This window comes from Gorilla gorilla, chromosome 6 (assembly GCF_029281585.2).
Source record: "Gorilla gorilla gorilla isolate KB3781 chromosome 6, NHGRI_mGorGor1-v2.1_pri, whole genome shotgun sequence".
Taxonomy (NCBI): domain Eukaryota; kingdom Metazoa; phylum Chordata; class Mammalia; order Primates; family Hominidae; genus Gorilla; species Gorilla gorilla.
This window is the reverse complement of record NC_073230.2, coordinates 137,388,915-137,403,391: the sequence shown is the minus strand read 5'-3', so window position 1 is coordinate 137,403,391 and position 14,477 is coordinate 137,388,915. Positions and strand designations below refer to the sequence as shown.

General features: G+C 41.9%; 1 protein-coding gene across 3 annotated transcripts in view; it reads left to right on the top strand.

Moving 5' to 3' along the window:
* Positions 1–14,477, top strand: part of RBM28 (RNA binding motif protein 28) — a 63,815-nt gene that overhangs the window by 14,825 nt on the left and 34,513 nt on the right. For all 3 annotated transcript variants that reach the window (XR_010134763.1, XM_063708762.1, XM_031013167.3), the window contains exons 11-17: positions 3,258–3,331; positions 4,470–4,605; positions 5,573–5,637; positions 7,736–7,894; positions 11,046–11,195; positions 11,421–11,495; positions 14,136–14,392. Coding sequence is in view for 2 of the 3 variants with exons in the window: in XM_063708762.1 (XP_063564832.1) it covers positions 3,258–3,331; positions 4,470–4,605; positions 5,573–5,637; positions 7,736–7,894; positions 11,046–11,195; positions 11,421–11,495; positions 14,136–14,392 (916 nt within the window). In the remaining variant the exon portion in view is untranslated. The remainder of the gene's footprint in view (positions 1–3,257; positions 3,332–4,469; positions 4,606–5,572; positions 5,638–7,735; positions 7,895–11,045; positions 11,196–11,420; positions 11,496–14,135; positions 14,393–14,477) is intronic.

Below are 14,477 nucleotides of genomic sequence, written 5' to 3'. Positions count from 1 at the left end.
GAGCAAGACTCCGTCTCAAAAAGAAAAAAAAAAGTTTAAGACCTGGTGTGTGCCTGAAATCCCAGCTACTCAGGAGGCTGCGGGGAGCCCAGGAGTTAGAGGCTTCAGTGAGCTATGATTGCCACTGCACTCGAGACTGTGAGACAGAACAAGACCTCCTCCATCTCTTTAAAAAAAAAAAAAAAAAAAAAGATGTGAATAAGTTAGCACTGTGGAACAGAGTTAGGGATGTAATCCCAGCTATGCTACAGATAAACTGGGTGATTTTTGGCAAATCATTTAACTACCGTTGGCTTCAGGTTTTCATCTGTAAAATGAGTGGGTTCGAGTAATCACTTAAGGTACCTGCAGCTCTCATGTTTAGTTATACTACTTGGATCTTTTCCATTTCTAAAATGTTTTTAGACAATTTGAGTTGCATAGAATGTTCCAAGTTAGTGGTATGATATTGCTTTACTTTGGTGGTAGTATCTTTTGTCTCTTTTTTAGTGCAGTAGTATATTGGGTTAATACTTTTAGAATGAAGCCTACAGTTGACTGACTAGATATCCCTTGTGGTCTATTAATGTTAACAGAGTTCATGATCTTAATAAGCATAGTTTTAATCATTTAAAAAAAATGTATTGTCCTTCCCTAGCTCATTAAATTTTTCTGATACCTTTTTTGCCTACTCATGCAGCCTCGTGCTGCTCCTGTAATTTATCCCTCTCAGCATGCCATTTCACTACCTGGAAGAGCTAAGTATTAACTGCAGTCTTTTAGGGAAATGTTAAGACTGAACCCAGTACTGACTCTGGAAACTCCAATGATAAAATTCTTACCCATTCAGAGAGAAGAACCCATTTTCTTCATATTCAATCTAATTAGATTCATTTGAATCTGCCTATTAGAAACATTTTCCCCATATTTCCTTATTTGTTTCTTTCTATTGAGTATCTATTAATGCTGTACACTATGGTAGGTGCTAGGGATATAGAAACAGATAATAATTGTGGTCATTTTTCCTGAGGTATTCATTCTGTTTGGGAAGATGTCACCTGACTAGTGCTATAATAAAGATGTGAGTGGAGGATAGGAGGCAGGAGGGAACACAGAAGCTCCTAGATGGTGACCTTTGTGTTGGCCTGGCGCATGTGTCCTTTCAGTTAGTCTGTGCCATTCATTTTTATAGGAGGCAGACGATCAATGCCCCCAGTAGCTCTAGGAAATATGGCAGCATTTTAAATATTTAAAATTTAAAGGAATATTAAACAAAATTATGAAACTTGTATTTCTTTTTTGGAATCTACTGAAAGGTAAACTTATTTTCTTCGCTTATAAAAGTTGTTTTTTATTGACCGGGTGCGGTGGCTCACACCTGTAATCCCAGCACTTTGGGAGGCCAAGGCAGGCGGATCACCTGAGGTTGGGAGGTCGAGACCAGCTTGACCAACATGGAGAAACCCTGTCTCTACTAAAAATACAAAATTAGCTGGGCATGGAGGCATCTGCCTGTAATCTCAGCTACTTGGGAGGCTGAGGCAGAAGAGTCACTTGAACCCAGGAGGCGGAGGTTGCAGTGAGCCAAGATTGTGCCGTTAGACTCCAGCCTGGGCAACAAGAGTGAAACTCCGTCTCAAAAAAAAAAAAAAAATTGTTTTTTTGTCAATAGCAGAAATAGAGATGGGTTAATTGGTCCTGCATCTAATCAAGGAAAGGCATGCCTTATGGAGATTCTAGAGTATGAGCCAAGAATTGAGCTCCTGGCTTTCTGGTTCCCTGCTATATTCATATAGTAGAGGACAGAGACTTTTACTCTGAGAAGCAGATCTGCCCATATCTGATGCCTCCCAAGTGACTTTGAGACAGTGAGATCTGTAATTAAGTTCAGGGTTAAGTGGTTCCTGCTTTATTTTTTAGTCCTCTTAATAGGTACTTCATAAGTGATGCTGAATTAAGTGTTAGGCTGGAATTTCTCTACCATTTCATGTGGATATTTCTTTCTTTTCTTTTCTTTTTTTGAGACAAGGTCTCACTCTGTCACCCTGGCTGTAGTGCGGTGATCATGGCTTACTGCAGCCTTGACCTCCCGAGGTCAGGTCATCCTCCCACCTCAGCTTTCTCAGTAGCTGGGACTATGGGCATGCACCACCACACCCAGCCAATTTTTTTTTTTTCTTTCATAGAGACAGGGTTTTGTCATGTTGCTTAGGCTCTAACTCTTGGGCTTAAGCGATCTTCCTGCCTTGGTCTCCTAAAGAGCTGGGATTACAAGTGTGAGCCACCACACCCAGCCTTCACATGGATATTTCTTATTAAGAGAGATCATGAGACTAAAGTTCTAAGAAGAATTAGAACAGATGAAGGAAGTAATAATAAAATTTCATTAAGAGCAGTGGTATCTTTGTCTTGATTATTTGGTACCTAACATAATGCCTGTGTCATAGTGCAATATGCGTCACTTAATGATGGGGATACATTCTGCAAAGTTCATTATTTGGTGATTTTGTCATTGTGTGAATGTCATAGTGTACTTACACAAACCTAGGTGGTATGGCCTACTACACACATAGGTCATATGGTATAGCCTATTGCTCCTAGGCTACAAACCTGTACAGCACAGCATGTTGTTATACTGAATGTTGTAGGCAGTTGTAACATAATGGTAAGTATTGTGTATCTAAGTATTTCTAAACATAGAAAAAGTATAGTAAAATGCAGTATAAAAGATAAAAAATGGTACAACTGTATAGGGCAGATCCATTGTAATCTTCTGGGACCACTGTTGTATATGCAGTCTGTCACTGACCAAAACTTCCTTATGCAAGTACATGGCTGTATTTTTTTTGTTTGTTTGTTTGTTTTTGAGACGGAATCTTGCTCTGTCGCCCAGGCTGGAGTGCAGTGGCACTATCTTGGCTCGCTGCAAGCTCCGCCTCCCAGGTTTACGCCATTCTCCTGCCTCAGCCTCCGAAGTAACTGGGACTACAGGTGCCCGCCACCACGCCTGGCTAATTTTTTGTATTTTTAGTAGCGACGGGGTTTCACTGTGTTGGCCAGGATGGTCTTGATCTCTTGACCTCGTGATCTGCCCGCATCGGCCTCCCAAAGTACCGGGATTACAGGCGTGAGTCACTGCGCCCGGCTACATGGCTGTACTTAATAAATGGATGCCACCTATCCCTTCCACTCTGTGTCAGGCTGTTGCCATTTGCAATGTTGTCTTTGGTTTATCTGTGGGAGTTTGGGATCTCACTGAATTGTGTCTTCTTGTGCAGGTTGTGCATTTGCCCAGTTCATGACTCAAGAAGCAGCTCAGAACTGCCTTCTAGCTGCTTCTCCAGAGAATGAGGTAAGGAAGATATTTCCTTTACCTTATAACACAGGAGGCAGTTTGGCTCTTAGGGGCAACATCTGGTATTTATACAAAGCTTTATTATTATTATTCTTGTCAGTAATAATAAAACTAACACTTATTTAGCACTTTGTGTTAGGCACTGAACTTTACATGCATTATCTTAATCATTACATCAGCCCTTTGAGCTAGGCAGAATTATGATCTCTACTTCATAGGTGAGGAAAAGGGGATAATAACGTATCTGATATTTGTTGCTTGCTGTCTGTGTCAGCCTCTATCCTAGACTGATAACATGAAAGACTAGGATAAGGAGGTATTAAGGTCGTCTGTGAAGTAGAGTAGATGTTTGAGAGAGAATATGTGTGGGAGATGGAGAATTACTCCATTTGTTCTATAATCGAGTATAATGTTATCTAATATTGCTGTTATTTCTTAAGTCCTCTTGAGTAAGTACTCTACTATTTCATTAGCTTTCTTTACAATACTAGACATTTGCCTGGTTACAGATAATTTTCCTCAGTTTGGGTCTACTTTGGGACTAATCAACTCCCAGAAAATAAATTCTTTACTGCTGACTGCCTGAAATACACATGTGGACTTTTGCACAGCTATACTAAATATTGTGAGGCCCAGTGATCCATTTGTAGCTAGCTGAGCTGAAACGTCGTAGGGCTTGGCTTCCATAGCGTAATTGATGTTTGCTGTATCCCTTTCTGTGGTGTTCTTGTCAGGTGCTTAGTTTCTAGTTTCTACTCATTATGTGTTGTTTTGTTTTGTTTTTGTTTTTTTTATTTTTTTATTTTATTTTATTTTTTTTGAGATGGAGTCTCGCTCTGTTGCCCAGGCTGGAGTGTAGTTGCGCGATCTCCGCTCACTGCAAGCTCCATCTCCCAGGTTCATGCCATTCTCCTGCCTCAGCCTCCTGAGTAGGATTACAGGCGCACACCACCATGCCCAGCTAATTTTTGTATTTTTAGTAGAGATGAGGTTTCACCATGTTGGCCAGGCTGGCCTTGAACTCCTGACCTCAGGTGATCCACCTGCCTCAGCCTCCCAAAGTGCTAGGTTTACAGGTGTGAGCCACTGTGCCCGGCCATTATGTGTTTTAAGAAAGGGTTGTGATCTGTTACAGGCTGGTGGGCTTAAACTGGATGGCCGGCAGCTCAAGGTTGACTTGGCGGTGACCCGTGATGAGGCTGCAAAGCTTCAGACGACGAAGGTGAAGAAGCCGACTGGCACCCGGAATCTCTATCTGGCCCGAGAAGGCTGTGAGTAGGGAGATGTAACCCAGGCTTCTAAGTACCTGGCCCTGTGCCATATCATTGATCCAGCAATAGTATGTCTGGGAGCATGTTTCACATTAAAAACCCAAATGTTCTCTTTATCAGTGTTATATGATCATTCCACTTTAATAAATGTGGCTCTCTATTCGTAAACCTTCACTCATTTTTGTGGATTAACTGTCCCATTATCTTTTCTGCCTGGTTGCCTTTAGTCTTTTTCAGTAGAGGATTGGCAAGGCAAAGGGGGAGGAAGAACTCAAAATACCTTTGCTTCTTGTCATCATTTCTAATAAGAGGTTTTCATTATGACTAAAATTACTCTTTTGGATTATTCATGGATTTAAAATGTGCACCCAGTACTTTCCTTTAGTGTCAGAAAGACAAAAAAAATTAGCTTTAAAAATTTAAAAAAATTCTTCTAGGTCACACAGCATTTATCAGCTCACCTCCTCCATAGCTTCACAGCCTGTACTAGTAATGTCCTTTAGCCTTCGACACCGGCCCTCTATGGCAACATAACTGTTTTCGGCTGGCTTATCTCACTGTTTAGTAATGGACCTCAAGTATATAAGGAACAGCAAAGTTAAGTTCCAAGGGCAGATTATAGGTGGAACATTGTGCATTCTAAATGCCCAAAATGTACTTATGTTCCATACTTCTTCCAGGCCTTTCTTTCTGACTTTGGGCATGTACGTGAAGATTCTTTGAGGGGAGAGAAGGAGGAGAGGAATAAAATCACAAAATGTTTAGAGTTTTAGTCCTTGAGAGCAGCTCTGAGCCCAGAACTTAGCCCTGTAGCCTATTTCTGGACCTAACCAAATGCCACCGTGTCCTGGCCAACATAGTCCTCTGGGCCCTGTACAAAGAGTTTGCATCATTCAAATCACATTCCTCTTGTTGCTCAGTGAAAATTCCCTTGTTGATGTCTTGGCCTTTTTCCCTCTTTCTGCAGTGATTCGTGCTGGGACGAAGGCTGCAGAGGGTGTGAGTGCTGCTGATATGGCCAAAAGAGAACGGGTAAGTAGATTAGGCATTGACCTTCACGTTCTGCATGGCCTATAAATCAATCAAAAATAGTTATCGAATGCTAGATGTGCTCATCAAAGAGCCCAGTATGGTCACAGACCATACTTATTGCCCTGTTAGAGAGAAAAGCACATAGGTGAAATAGCAAGTAACCCAACATTATACATAGTATTCTATCTGTTTTCTATGCCGGTATAAAAGAACTCTGTCTTATTATTTGTTTCCCTAGTGCTTGGCAGTAAATGTTTGCTGAACACATGCTGCTACATCATGCAGTAGACAGTCAGAGGCTATTGCTACGTGTAATTAGGTGTCAGTATAAACACAGAATAATGTAAAAGGGGAAGATCAGAATGAGCTGGAGTTATTAGAGAAGGGAGAAGATATGGCTCTTGAAAGGGGTAGCTGTCAGTTGGGAGGAGTTATAATCTCCAGATTATAAAATCATTTTAGAAAAACTCCATCTTATGGATGTTTCCGATGTTAACCGATAACTCATATTCCTTTGCTGCTTGGTAATGTTCCCAGTAATTTTTACTTTTTCTCATATAACTTACTTTCAAAAAGCCAAGCCAGCCTAGAATGGTAAAGATGCATAACTGTGAACAGAATTAGCTATGGAACCTTAACATACAGATGAGGAACAGGGGTGAGAGTGTAATGACAGCAGGAGGCAGTGTGTCTTTTTTTCAGTGTGCACAGATTCTGCACTAGTGTTTTCAACTTTTCTGGTAGTGAACACCTAGAAATCATAGGCTCTGGAGACCCATCCCTAACTGGAGAAATTACAGAAAATTTTAAAGCCTCAATTTTATAAGGGCACTATATACCCTTGTCTGATCACAGTGCAATAATGACATATTTAATTTAAAACTAATTTTGTTAGCAAAGAGCTCATTCAGTGATAGGTATGCATTATAAATTCACAGCAGGCACAGCTTTTCCTGACAGAAAAATAGTCTGTTGAACTTAAACATGATAGCCTTTTCAGATGTTCCTTTAATAGTCATTTTCCAGGGGATTTGTTTATTTTGTGATCTGTTGGTACTTTTACCAAACAAGAAGCAGCAGGACTGAGAAGACTTGACAAAAGAGAAACTTTTAATTGAAAACTTTTTTCTACCAACTTGGTTTAAAAAAAACTAATTGGGAGAAGAATGTCATCTTTCATTTCATTTTAGACACAGATCACGCAGGAACTGGGGTTTTGTAGCAGCATAGTTGAGGGTATTGCTCTAAGAGGAAAATATGGTTCTGTGGTCATTGATACTCCTTTGCCTCAGGGTGGCAGAGTTGAGACAAGACAGCATTCTGTCAAGTATTTGAATAAGTTCCATTTCCTTTTGGAAGGATTAGATAATCAGTTGAGTTGGTGGGTAGATGAGGACTGGGCATAGATGTTAATCACGGTATTATTTGTTGTTTGTTCTGGGCTACATTTTGAGCTAGGGATTTTTTTTTTTTTGGGACCGAGTTTCACTCTTGCTGCCCAGGCTGGAGTGCAATGGCACGATCTTGGCTCACTGCAACCTCCGGCTCCCAGGTTCAAGCGATTCTCCTGCTTCAGCCTCCCGAGTAGCTGGGATTACAGGCATGCACTACTATGCCTGGCTAATTTTTGTATTTTTAGTAGAGACAGGGTTTCACCATGTTGGCCAGGCTGATCTTGAACTCCTGACCTCGGGTGATCTGCCTGCCCTGGCCTCCCAAAGTGCTCGGATTACAGGCGTGAGCCACCCTGCCCAGCCTTATATTATCTCATTTTGGCCTCACCTCAGTGCTCAGAGACTTTGATCTACTGTTTCATTTTATAGAGGAAAAATTGAGGCTTTAAAATTTTATGTAATTTCTCCAGTTAGGGATGGGTCTCCAGAGCCTATGATTTTACTATTACCCACACACCATCTTGTTCCCTTGGACTTTTCTTTCCCTATACTAGGCATTGTAAAGCTGCGGTGTGGGCAGTTTCCATCCGTTTTCTATATGTGTGGTTATGTGATGGGGATCATAATTCTTTCCTTTTGGAGAATTATGAGCCTGCCTCTTAAAAAGAGTGGGTTGTACTGTTAACCATTGGTTGTTCTTTCAGTTTGAGCTGCTGAAGCATCAGAAACTCAAGGACCAGAATATCTTTGTCTCCCGAACCAGGCTCTGCCTGCACAATCTCCCAAAGGCTGTAGATGACAAACAGCTCAGAAAGCTGCTGCTGAGTGCTACTAGTGGAGAGAAAGGGGTGCGCATCAAGGAGGTGAGACGTGGCCCTGTCCATTTTGGAACTTTCATTCTGATCTTGGGTCAGATCAAGCATTTCCCTCAGGCTGTGGTGCCAGATTTTGTTTGTTTTGAGACGAAGTCTCACTCTGTTACCCAGGCTGGAGTGCAGCGGTGCAATCTTGACTCACTGCAACCTCCTCCTCCTGGGCTCAAGCAGTTCTCCTGCCTCAGCCCCCTGAATAGCTGGGACTATAGGCGTGCGCCACCACGCCTGGCTAATTTTTGTATTTTTAGTAGAGAAGGGATTTCACCATGTTAGCCAGGCTGGTCTCGAACTCCTGACCTCAAGTGATCTGCCCACCTCGGCCTCCCAAAGTGCTAGGACTACAGGCGTGAGCCACTGTGCCGGGCCATCAACAGATTTTCTTCTGGACATGTTGTCAGCATGCATAGCTGAGTTTAGCAGTTTCTTGGTTTTGTTCTTTTTCTGCTAAGAATTGTCTTTTACATCTGACTGAATTACAGCAGAATGCAAGGAAGTCTCTGTCTGCATGAATTAATTTAGCAAGCATTTATTAAATGCCTGTTGTGTGCTTAGCATTATACTTTGTGCTATTATGTGAATTTTCTTGCAAAGAAAATAATCTGCTTTGCTTTTTGGAAGAGTATTTTACTCCTAGTTAGATTCTTACCCTGTGGTCAGAGTCCCCTATGCCTTGTGGTCAACACAGGAAGCCATGTAGATGTTCAGCAGTTGAATTAGAAAAACACTGGGTTGACACCAACTTGGTTAGACTCTGTGTGAGTACAGAACTTTTCTGCCTCCACATTCCCCTTTGCGTATTTCTCTTTTCTTTTTTTTTTTTTCTTCCTTTCTTTCTTTCTTTTTTTTTTTTTAGATGTGGTCTTGCTCTGTCTTTGGCTGGAGTGCAGTGGCACCATCTCGGGTCACTGCAACCCCCACCCCACCCCACAAGCTCAAGCAGTCCTCCCACCTCAGCCTCCGAAGTAGTTGGGCCTATAGTTACACACCACCATGCCTGGCTAATTTCTTTCTTTCTTTCTTTTTTTTTTGAGACGGAGTCTCACTCTGTCGTTAAGCTGGAGTGCAGTGGCACGATCTCGGCTCAATGAAACCTCCGCCCCCCGGGTTCAAGCGATTCTCTTGCCTCAGCTTCCCGAGTAGCTGGGACTACAGGCACGCACCACCACGCCCAGCTGATTTTTGTTTTTTTAGTAGAGACGGGGTTTCACCATGTTGCCAAGATGGTCTCGATCTTTGACCTCAAGTGATCCGCCTGCCTCGGCCTCCCAAAGTGCTGGGATTACAGGCGTGAGCCACCTCGCCCAGCCCATGCTTGACTAATTTCTTATGTTTTTGGTAGAGACAGGGTTTTGCCATGTTGCCCAGGCTGGTCGCAAATTCCTGAGCTCAGACGATCCCCCTGCTTCGGCCTCCCACAGTGCTGGAATTATAAGTGTGAACCACTGGGCCTGGCCTTGCATATCTCTGTCATACTGCTTACTATTACCCTGGCCTCAAACTGTCTGTCAGTCACTTCTCCCCACTAGACTGAGTTTTTGAGGCAAGCGTTATCTCATTATCCCCAATCCTTGGTGTAGTACCTGGTACATAGTCATCTCTTGGTCAATGTTTATTTTAAAAGTACCATTGCCAATATTTTGGGTCTGCTTTACTCTGTTTCACCACCATAAACTGTTTTCCTAATCCCTGAAAACCTCTTCAAAATGTGTGGATTGGTATTTGGGAGATTACTTGAGAGAATGTGAATATATCAGCACATATCTGACACCACAGTTAGTAAAACTGCTCAGTGTTACTGGTTATAGGGGAGGGACAGTTGTGTAATTTCTCCTATCATCCGAATACTTAGTGTCTGCATATTTAACACCTGTCATAATTTAGAGAAATTTATGTTTATTCTAGAATATTTTGCATTATGTTGAATTTTCCTCTTAATTCTTTCCTATTTGTATGTATAGTGTCTCAGTAAGATGGTAAGCATCTTGAGAACAGGATCTTCATTATATGCTTCTCTTGATTCCCTTACAGTGTATGACAGTTCTAGGCACAGAGTGGACACTGGACGTAAACTAAATGTGGCATCCATGTGTCCCCAGTACTTAGCCGTTTCCATTACATGAGAACGACAGCTTTGGTAGTAATGGCATGTAAATGATCAGTTTTCTCAAAAAATCCTACCATACTTTGGTGCCCCAGATGTTTACTACATCTGGCTTAAGGATTTAAGGGAAAACCACACTAGAGAGGATCTGAGCTGCAAGCAAAGAGAGCTGAAACTTCTTCCTGTATTTCTGACCCTGTATGTTGGGGAGACTTTTTCCTATGCTTGAAATGTCTTTCTTATCTAAAGCCATCAGGCCTTCCTCCTTTCCTTCTTCAATAATTTCCTTCCTGAGGGCTTTTTTCAGTTGTAAGATCTATGGACAGTACTCCATCCTCGGCAGCAACTTGTTACATGCTTAAAATACCATGTACCTCTCAATTTGTATGTATCGCGAACAGTTGTGTTTGTATTGTGTTTGTTTTTTAACATCCAAACCACTTTATAAATTTTCTTTAGGAAGTTTTGTTTATGTGCTTTTTTTTAGGTCTCTGTTGATGTCTATAAACTAGTAGAAAGCAAGAAAACACAATTTTAATCTGTTTTATGCTCTTAGTAGGTAAATTCTAATAAGATGGACACACATAAGTGTTATTCCAGTGTGATTTTTGTGATGGTGGTATAAATGAAGATTATGTTTCAATAACCTGATTTTTTTTTTTTTTTTTTTGAGACAGGGTCTCACTCTGTTGCCCAGGCTGGAGTACAGTGGTGCCATCATGGCTCACTGCAACTTCAACTTCCCCGGGCTCAGGTGATCCTCCTGCTTCAGCCTCTTGAGTAGCTGAGGTGCCACCACACTGGCTAATTTTTTGTATTTTTTGTAGAGACAAGGTTTTGCCATGTTGCCTAGGCTGGTCTCAAACTCCTGGCCTCAAGCAATCCTCCTGTCTCAGCCTCCCAAGGTGCTAGGATTACAGGCATGAACCACCATGCCCACCCAATAGCCTGATTTCTTATTGACTCTATTAAAGCAGTTCATGTCAGGCAAGTCTTCTCATTCTGTAATTACTGATTTTTTTCTTGCTCTACTCATAGTGTAGAGTGATGCGAGACCTCAAAGGAGTTCATGGGAACATGAAGGGTCAGTCCCTGGGCTACGCCTTTGCAGAGTTCCAAGAGCACGAGCATGCCCTGAAAGCCCTCCGCCTCATCAACAACAATCCAGAAATCTTTGGGCCTCTGAAGGTAGGCCTTGTCCTCTGGGGAGACTTGTTCCCTTAGGACCACTTGCAGGAAACCAGCCTTCTCCTTTATGCCTAGTGTCCTCTGACATTTGAGGGGTGGGAAACAGTGGCAAGTGGACAAAAAAAAAAGGTGGGTTGGGGGAGGATGTGTGAAGGGGAAAAACTCAGCTCATTGCATGCACAGATTAAGAAGTCTAATGAATGGCATTCTGTCTCCCTCTGACAGAGACCAATAGTGGAGTTCTCTTTAGAAGATCGAAGAAAACTTAAAATGAAGGAATTAAGGATCCAGCGCAGCTTGGTACAGAAATTAAATGGTCCATATTTTTAAGGACATAAACTCTTCTATTTTGTTCAATTTGTGCTTCTGCTCTCTTAGGGTAGTTCTCCCCTCAGTTAGGTTTTTTTGCTCCCAGTTCCCTTTACTCCCAGTTCCCTAAGCCTCTCCAGGCCATCTTCTTATCTGCTGGCCCATGTCTGATAGCTCTACAGCAGAAGGGAAAGGAAGGAGAGACGAAGCAGACCAATGTTATTTCCAGTCAGCCGTTTTTTACAGTGTTTGGTGATAGTACGTGCCAAAATTAATGGTTGAGGTTAAGGTTTCCCATTACCTGTAGATTTCAGTTATCTCTTCCATATTTTCTTTTATTAGTTGGCTCCAGAAGTGTGAAGCCTGATAGTTTTAGTACTGTTTTTAATCTGGTGTGGTATAGAAGGTGGAGCAGGGACTTTAGGAATACCTGTACTCATGCTCATACTCTGGCTCTGCCCTTTTTGCTGCATGTTCCTTGGCAGTTATTACCACTCTGAACTTCAGTTTGTAAAATGGCGGGGACAACATCTGCCTCACTTGATTGTTGAGGACTAAATGAGATAATACATGTCCATCGTCTAGCATACTGCATGGTCAGCACGCAGTCAGTACTCATTCTCTTACCCATCTTCCCCCAGGACATACAGGGCCAGATTATTCTTGACTCTGTCATTTTTAGAGCTCTCATTGATATTGCACAGCAAAGTTCGCTTGCATATACAGCAAACATTTGTAGTCTTTGTGGTGTATACCAAGAGGATTACCAACAGACGAGCCATTCTGGTGGTTAATGCAATGGCCCTAGGTTGGAAAATCTGGGATCTGGTTATTGTTCAAGGCAACTTTGTTCCCCAGATAATAGAATTGTTTATTACGGTTAGCCATTGTTTCAGAGGTGATTCTGAAGCTACCAGTTTTGTTTGTTTTTCTGTTTGAGATGGAGTCTTGCTGTGTCGCTCAGGTTGGAGTGCAGTGGCACAATCTCAGTTCACTGCAACCTCCGCCTTCTGGGTTCAAGCGATTCTCTTGCCTCAGCCTCCTGAGTAGCTGGGACTACAGGTGCACACCACCATGCCCGGCTAATTTTTGTATTTTTTTAGTAGAGACAGGGTTTCACCATGTTGGCCAGGCTGGTCTCGAACTCCTGACCTCAAGTGATCCACCTGCCTCAGCCTCCCAAAGTGCTGGGATTACAGGCGTGAGTCACTGAGCCCAGCCTTGTTTGTTTTTTAACATCCAAATTACTTTATTTGTTGCCTGGATTTATATTCATACTGTTCTTTCTGTGTAAAAATGCCTCTACTCACTTTGCATATGCAGATCAAATGATCTCTTTCAAGTTGCATGCCTCCACCTCTCTCAAAAGATATAAGGCCCTCTTTACTTGATTTTCATGAACTTCCTTAAGCTATGTAGTTTTTTTTACTTTGGTTTATTTGTGTATGCATCTCTTATCTCCACCTGGCTGTGAGTCCTGAAGGGTAGACACTATTTTTTTGTATCCTGGAAACAGACTGGCACACACTAGGCATATAATAAATGTTCATTGTATCATTGTACCTATCTAGATTTCTAAGGTGAAAGGGAAGAACAACACACACTTATCATTACATTAATTTCACTTGAATCTTCTGTTTCTTCCACTTCAGTGCAAACACTTCTATAACTTCCTTGATGCCTTCCTTCCCACAGCATCTTTTCCTTGTTGTCTTCACTTCATTTATTCCATTCCTGATGTTCTTCCTTTCTTGAAAACGATCTCAGTTTCTGACCTATGTCATTTTTCTTCTCTCTGAAGAGATTTATTTCGTATTTCTTGCAGACAGGTCTACTGGCAACAAATTCCCTCCATTTTCTTTTGTCTGAGTAAGTCTTTTCCTTCACTTTTGAAGGATAAGTTTATCGGATACAGGATTGTAGGTTGGTGATTTTTTTTCTTCTAAAAATTTAAATATTAAATATCTCACTTCACTCCCTTCTTGCTTACATGGTTTCTGAAGAGAAGTCTTGGAAATCTCTCTCAATCTACTCTGGTTTGGTAGGGTGCCTATTAAAAACAAAAGAGAGAGAGATTTGATGTAATCTCATCCTTGTTCCCCTATAGGTAAAATTTTCCTCCTGTCTGGCTTCTTTCAAGATTTTATCTTTGATTTTCTGCAGTTTGTCTATGATATGACTAGTTGTAAATTGTTTAGTATTTATCTTATTTGGTCTTCTCTGAGTTCCTAGATCTGTGGTTTAGTGACTGTCATTAGTTTTGAAAAATTCTCAGCCCTTATTACTTCATTATCTTTTCTGTTGCTTGCTTTCTTCTTGTATTCTCCTTCTACATAGGTTACACCTTTGATAATTGTCCCACCTACTGACTTTTGAATTTTGGGCATGCACTCTTCCTTATTTCTGTGTTATGGGAAGGGGAATGGTTATTTTGTGGCCCCCACCCAGTAACCATCTGTTACTGTGGCAGGGCTTGTGAACTACATGTATTCACTTTCCTCTAGTCTCCAATTGTGTGGGGGAGGAATTCCTCTTCTTTCATGTAGCTCACATAAAGCTCATCTTCTGCTGAGTATTTGCAGCAAACAAAGCTCATCCAGAAACCAGATGGCATTTTCTTGTTTTATGCAGCAAAAAATGAGATCCAAGCCTGCAACTGGTGAGCCTCAGAAGGGGCAACCAGAGCCTGCAAAAGACCAGCAACAGAAGGCAGCTCAACACCACACAGAGGAACAAAGCAAGGTGCCCCCAGAGCAGAAGAGAAAGGTGGGCTCTACCTCATGGACCGGGTTCCAGACCAAGGCTGAAGTGGAGCAGGTGGAGCTGCCTGATGGAAAGAAGAGAAGAAAGGTCCTGGCACTCCCCTCACACCGAGGCCCCAAAATCAGGTGAGATGCAGGAGGGCAGAAGCATTGAACAGTGGGTGAGTTCTAAGCGGGTTCGTTTTTGCTGAGTTATTTTCTCTTTGTGGCA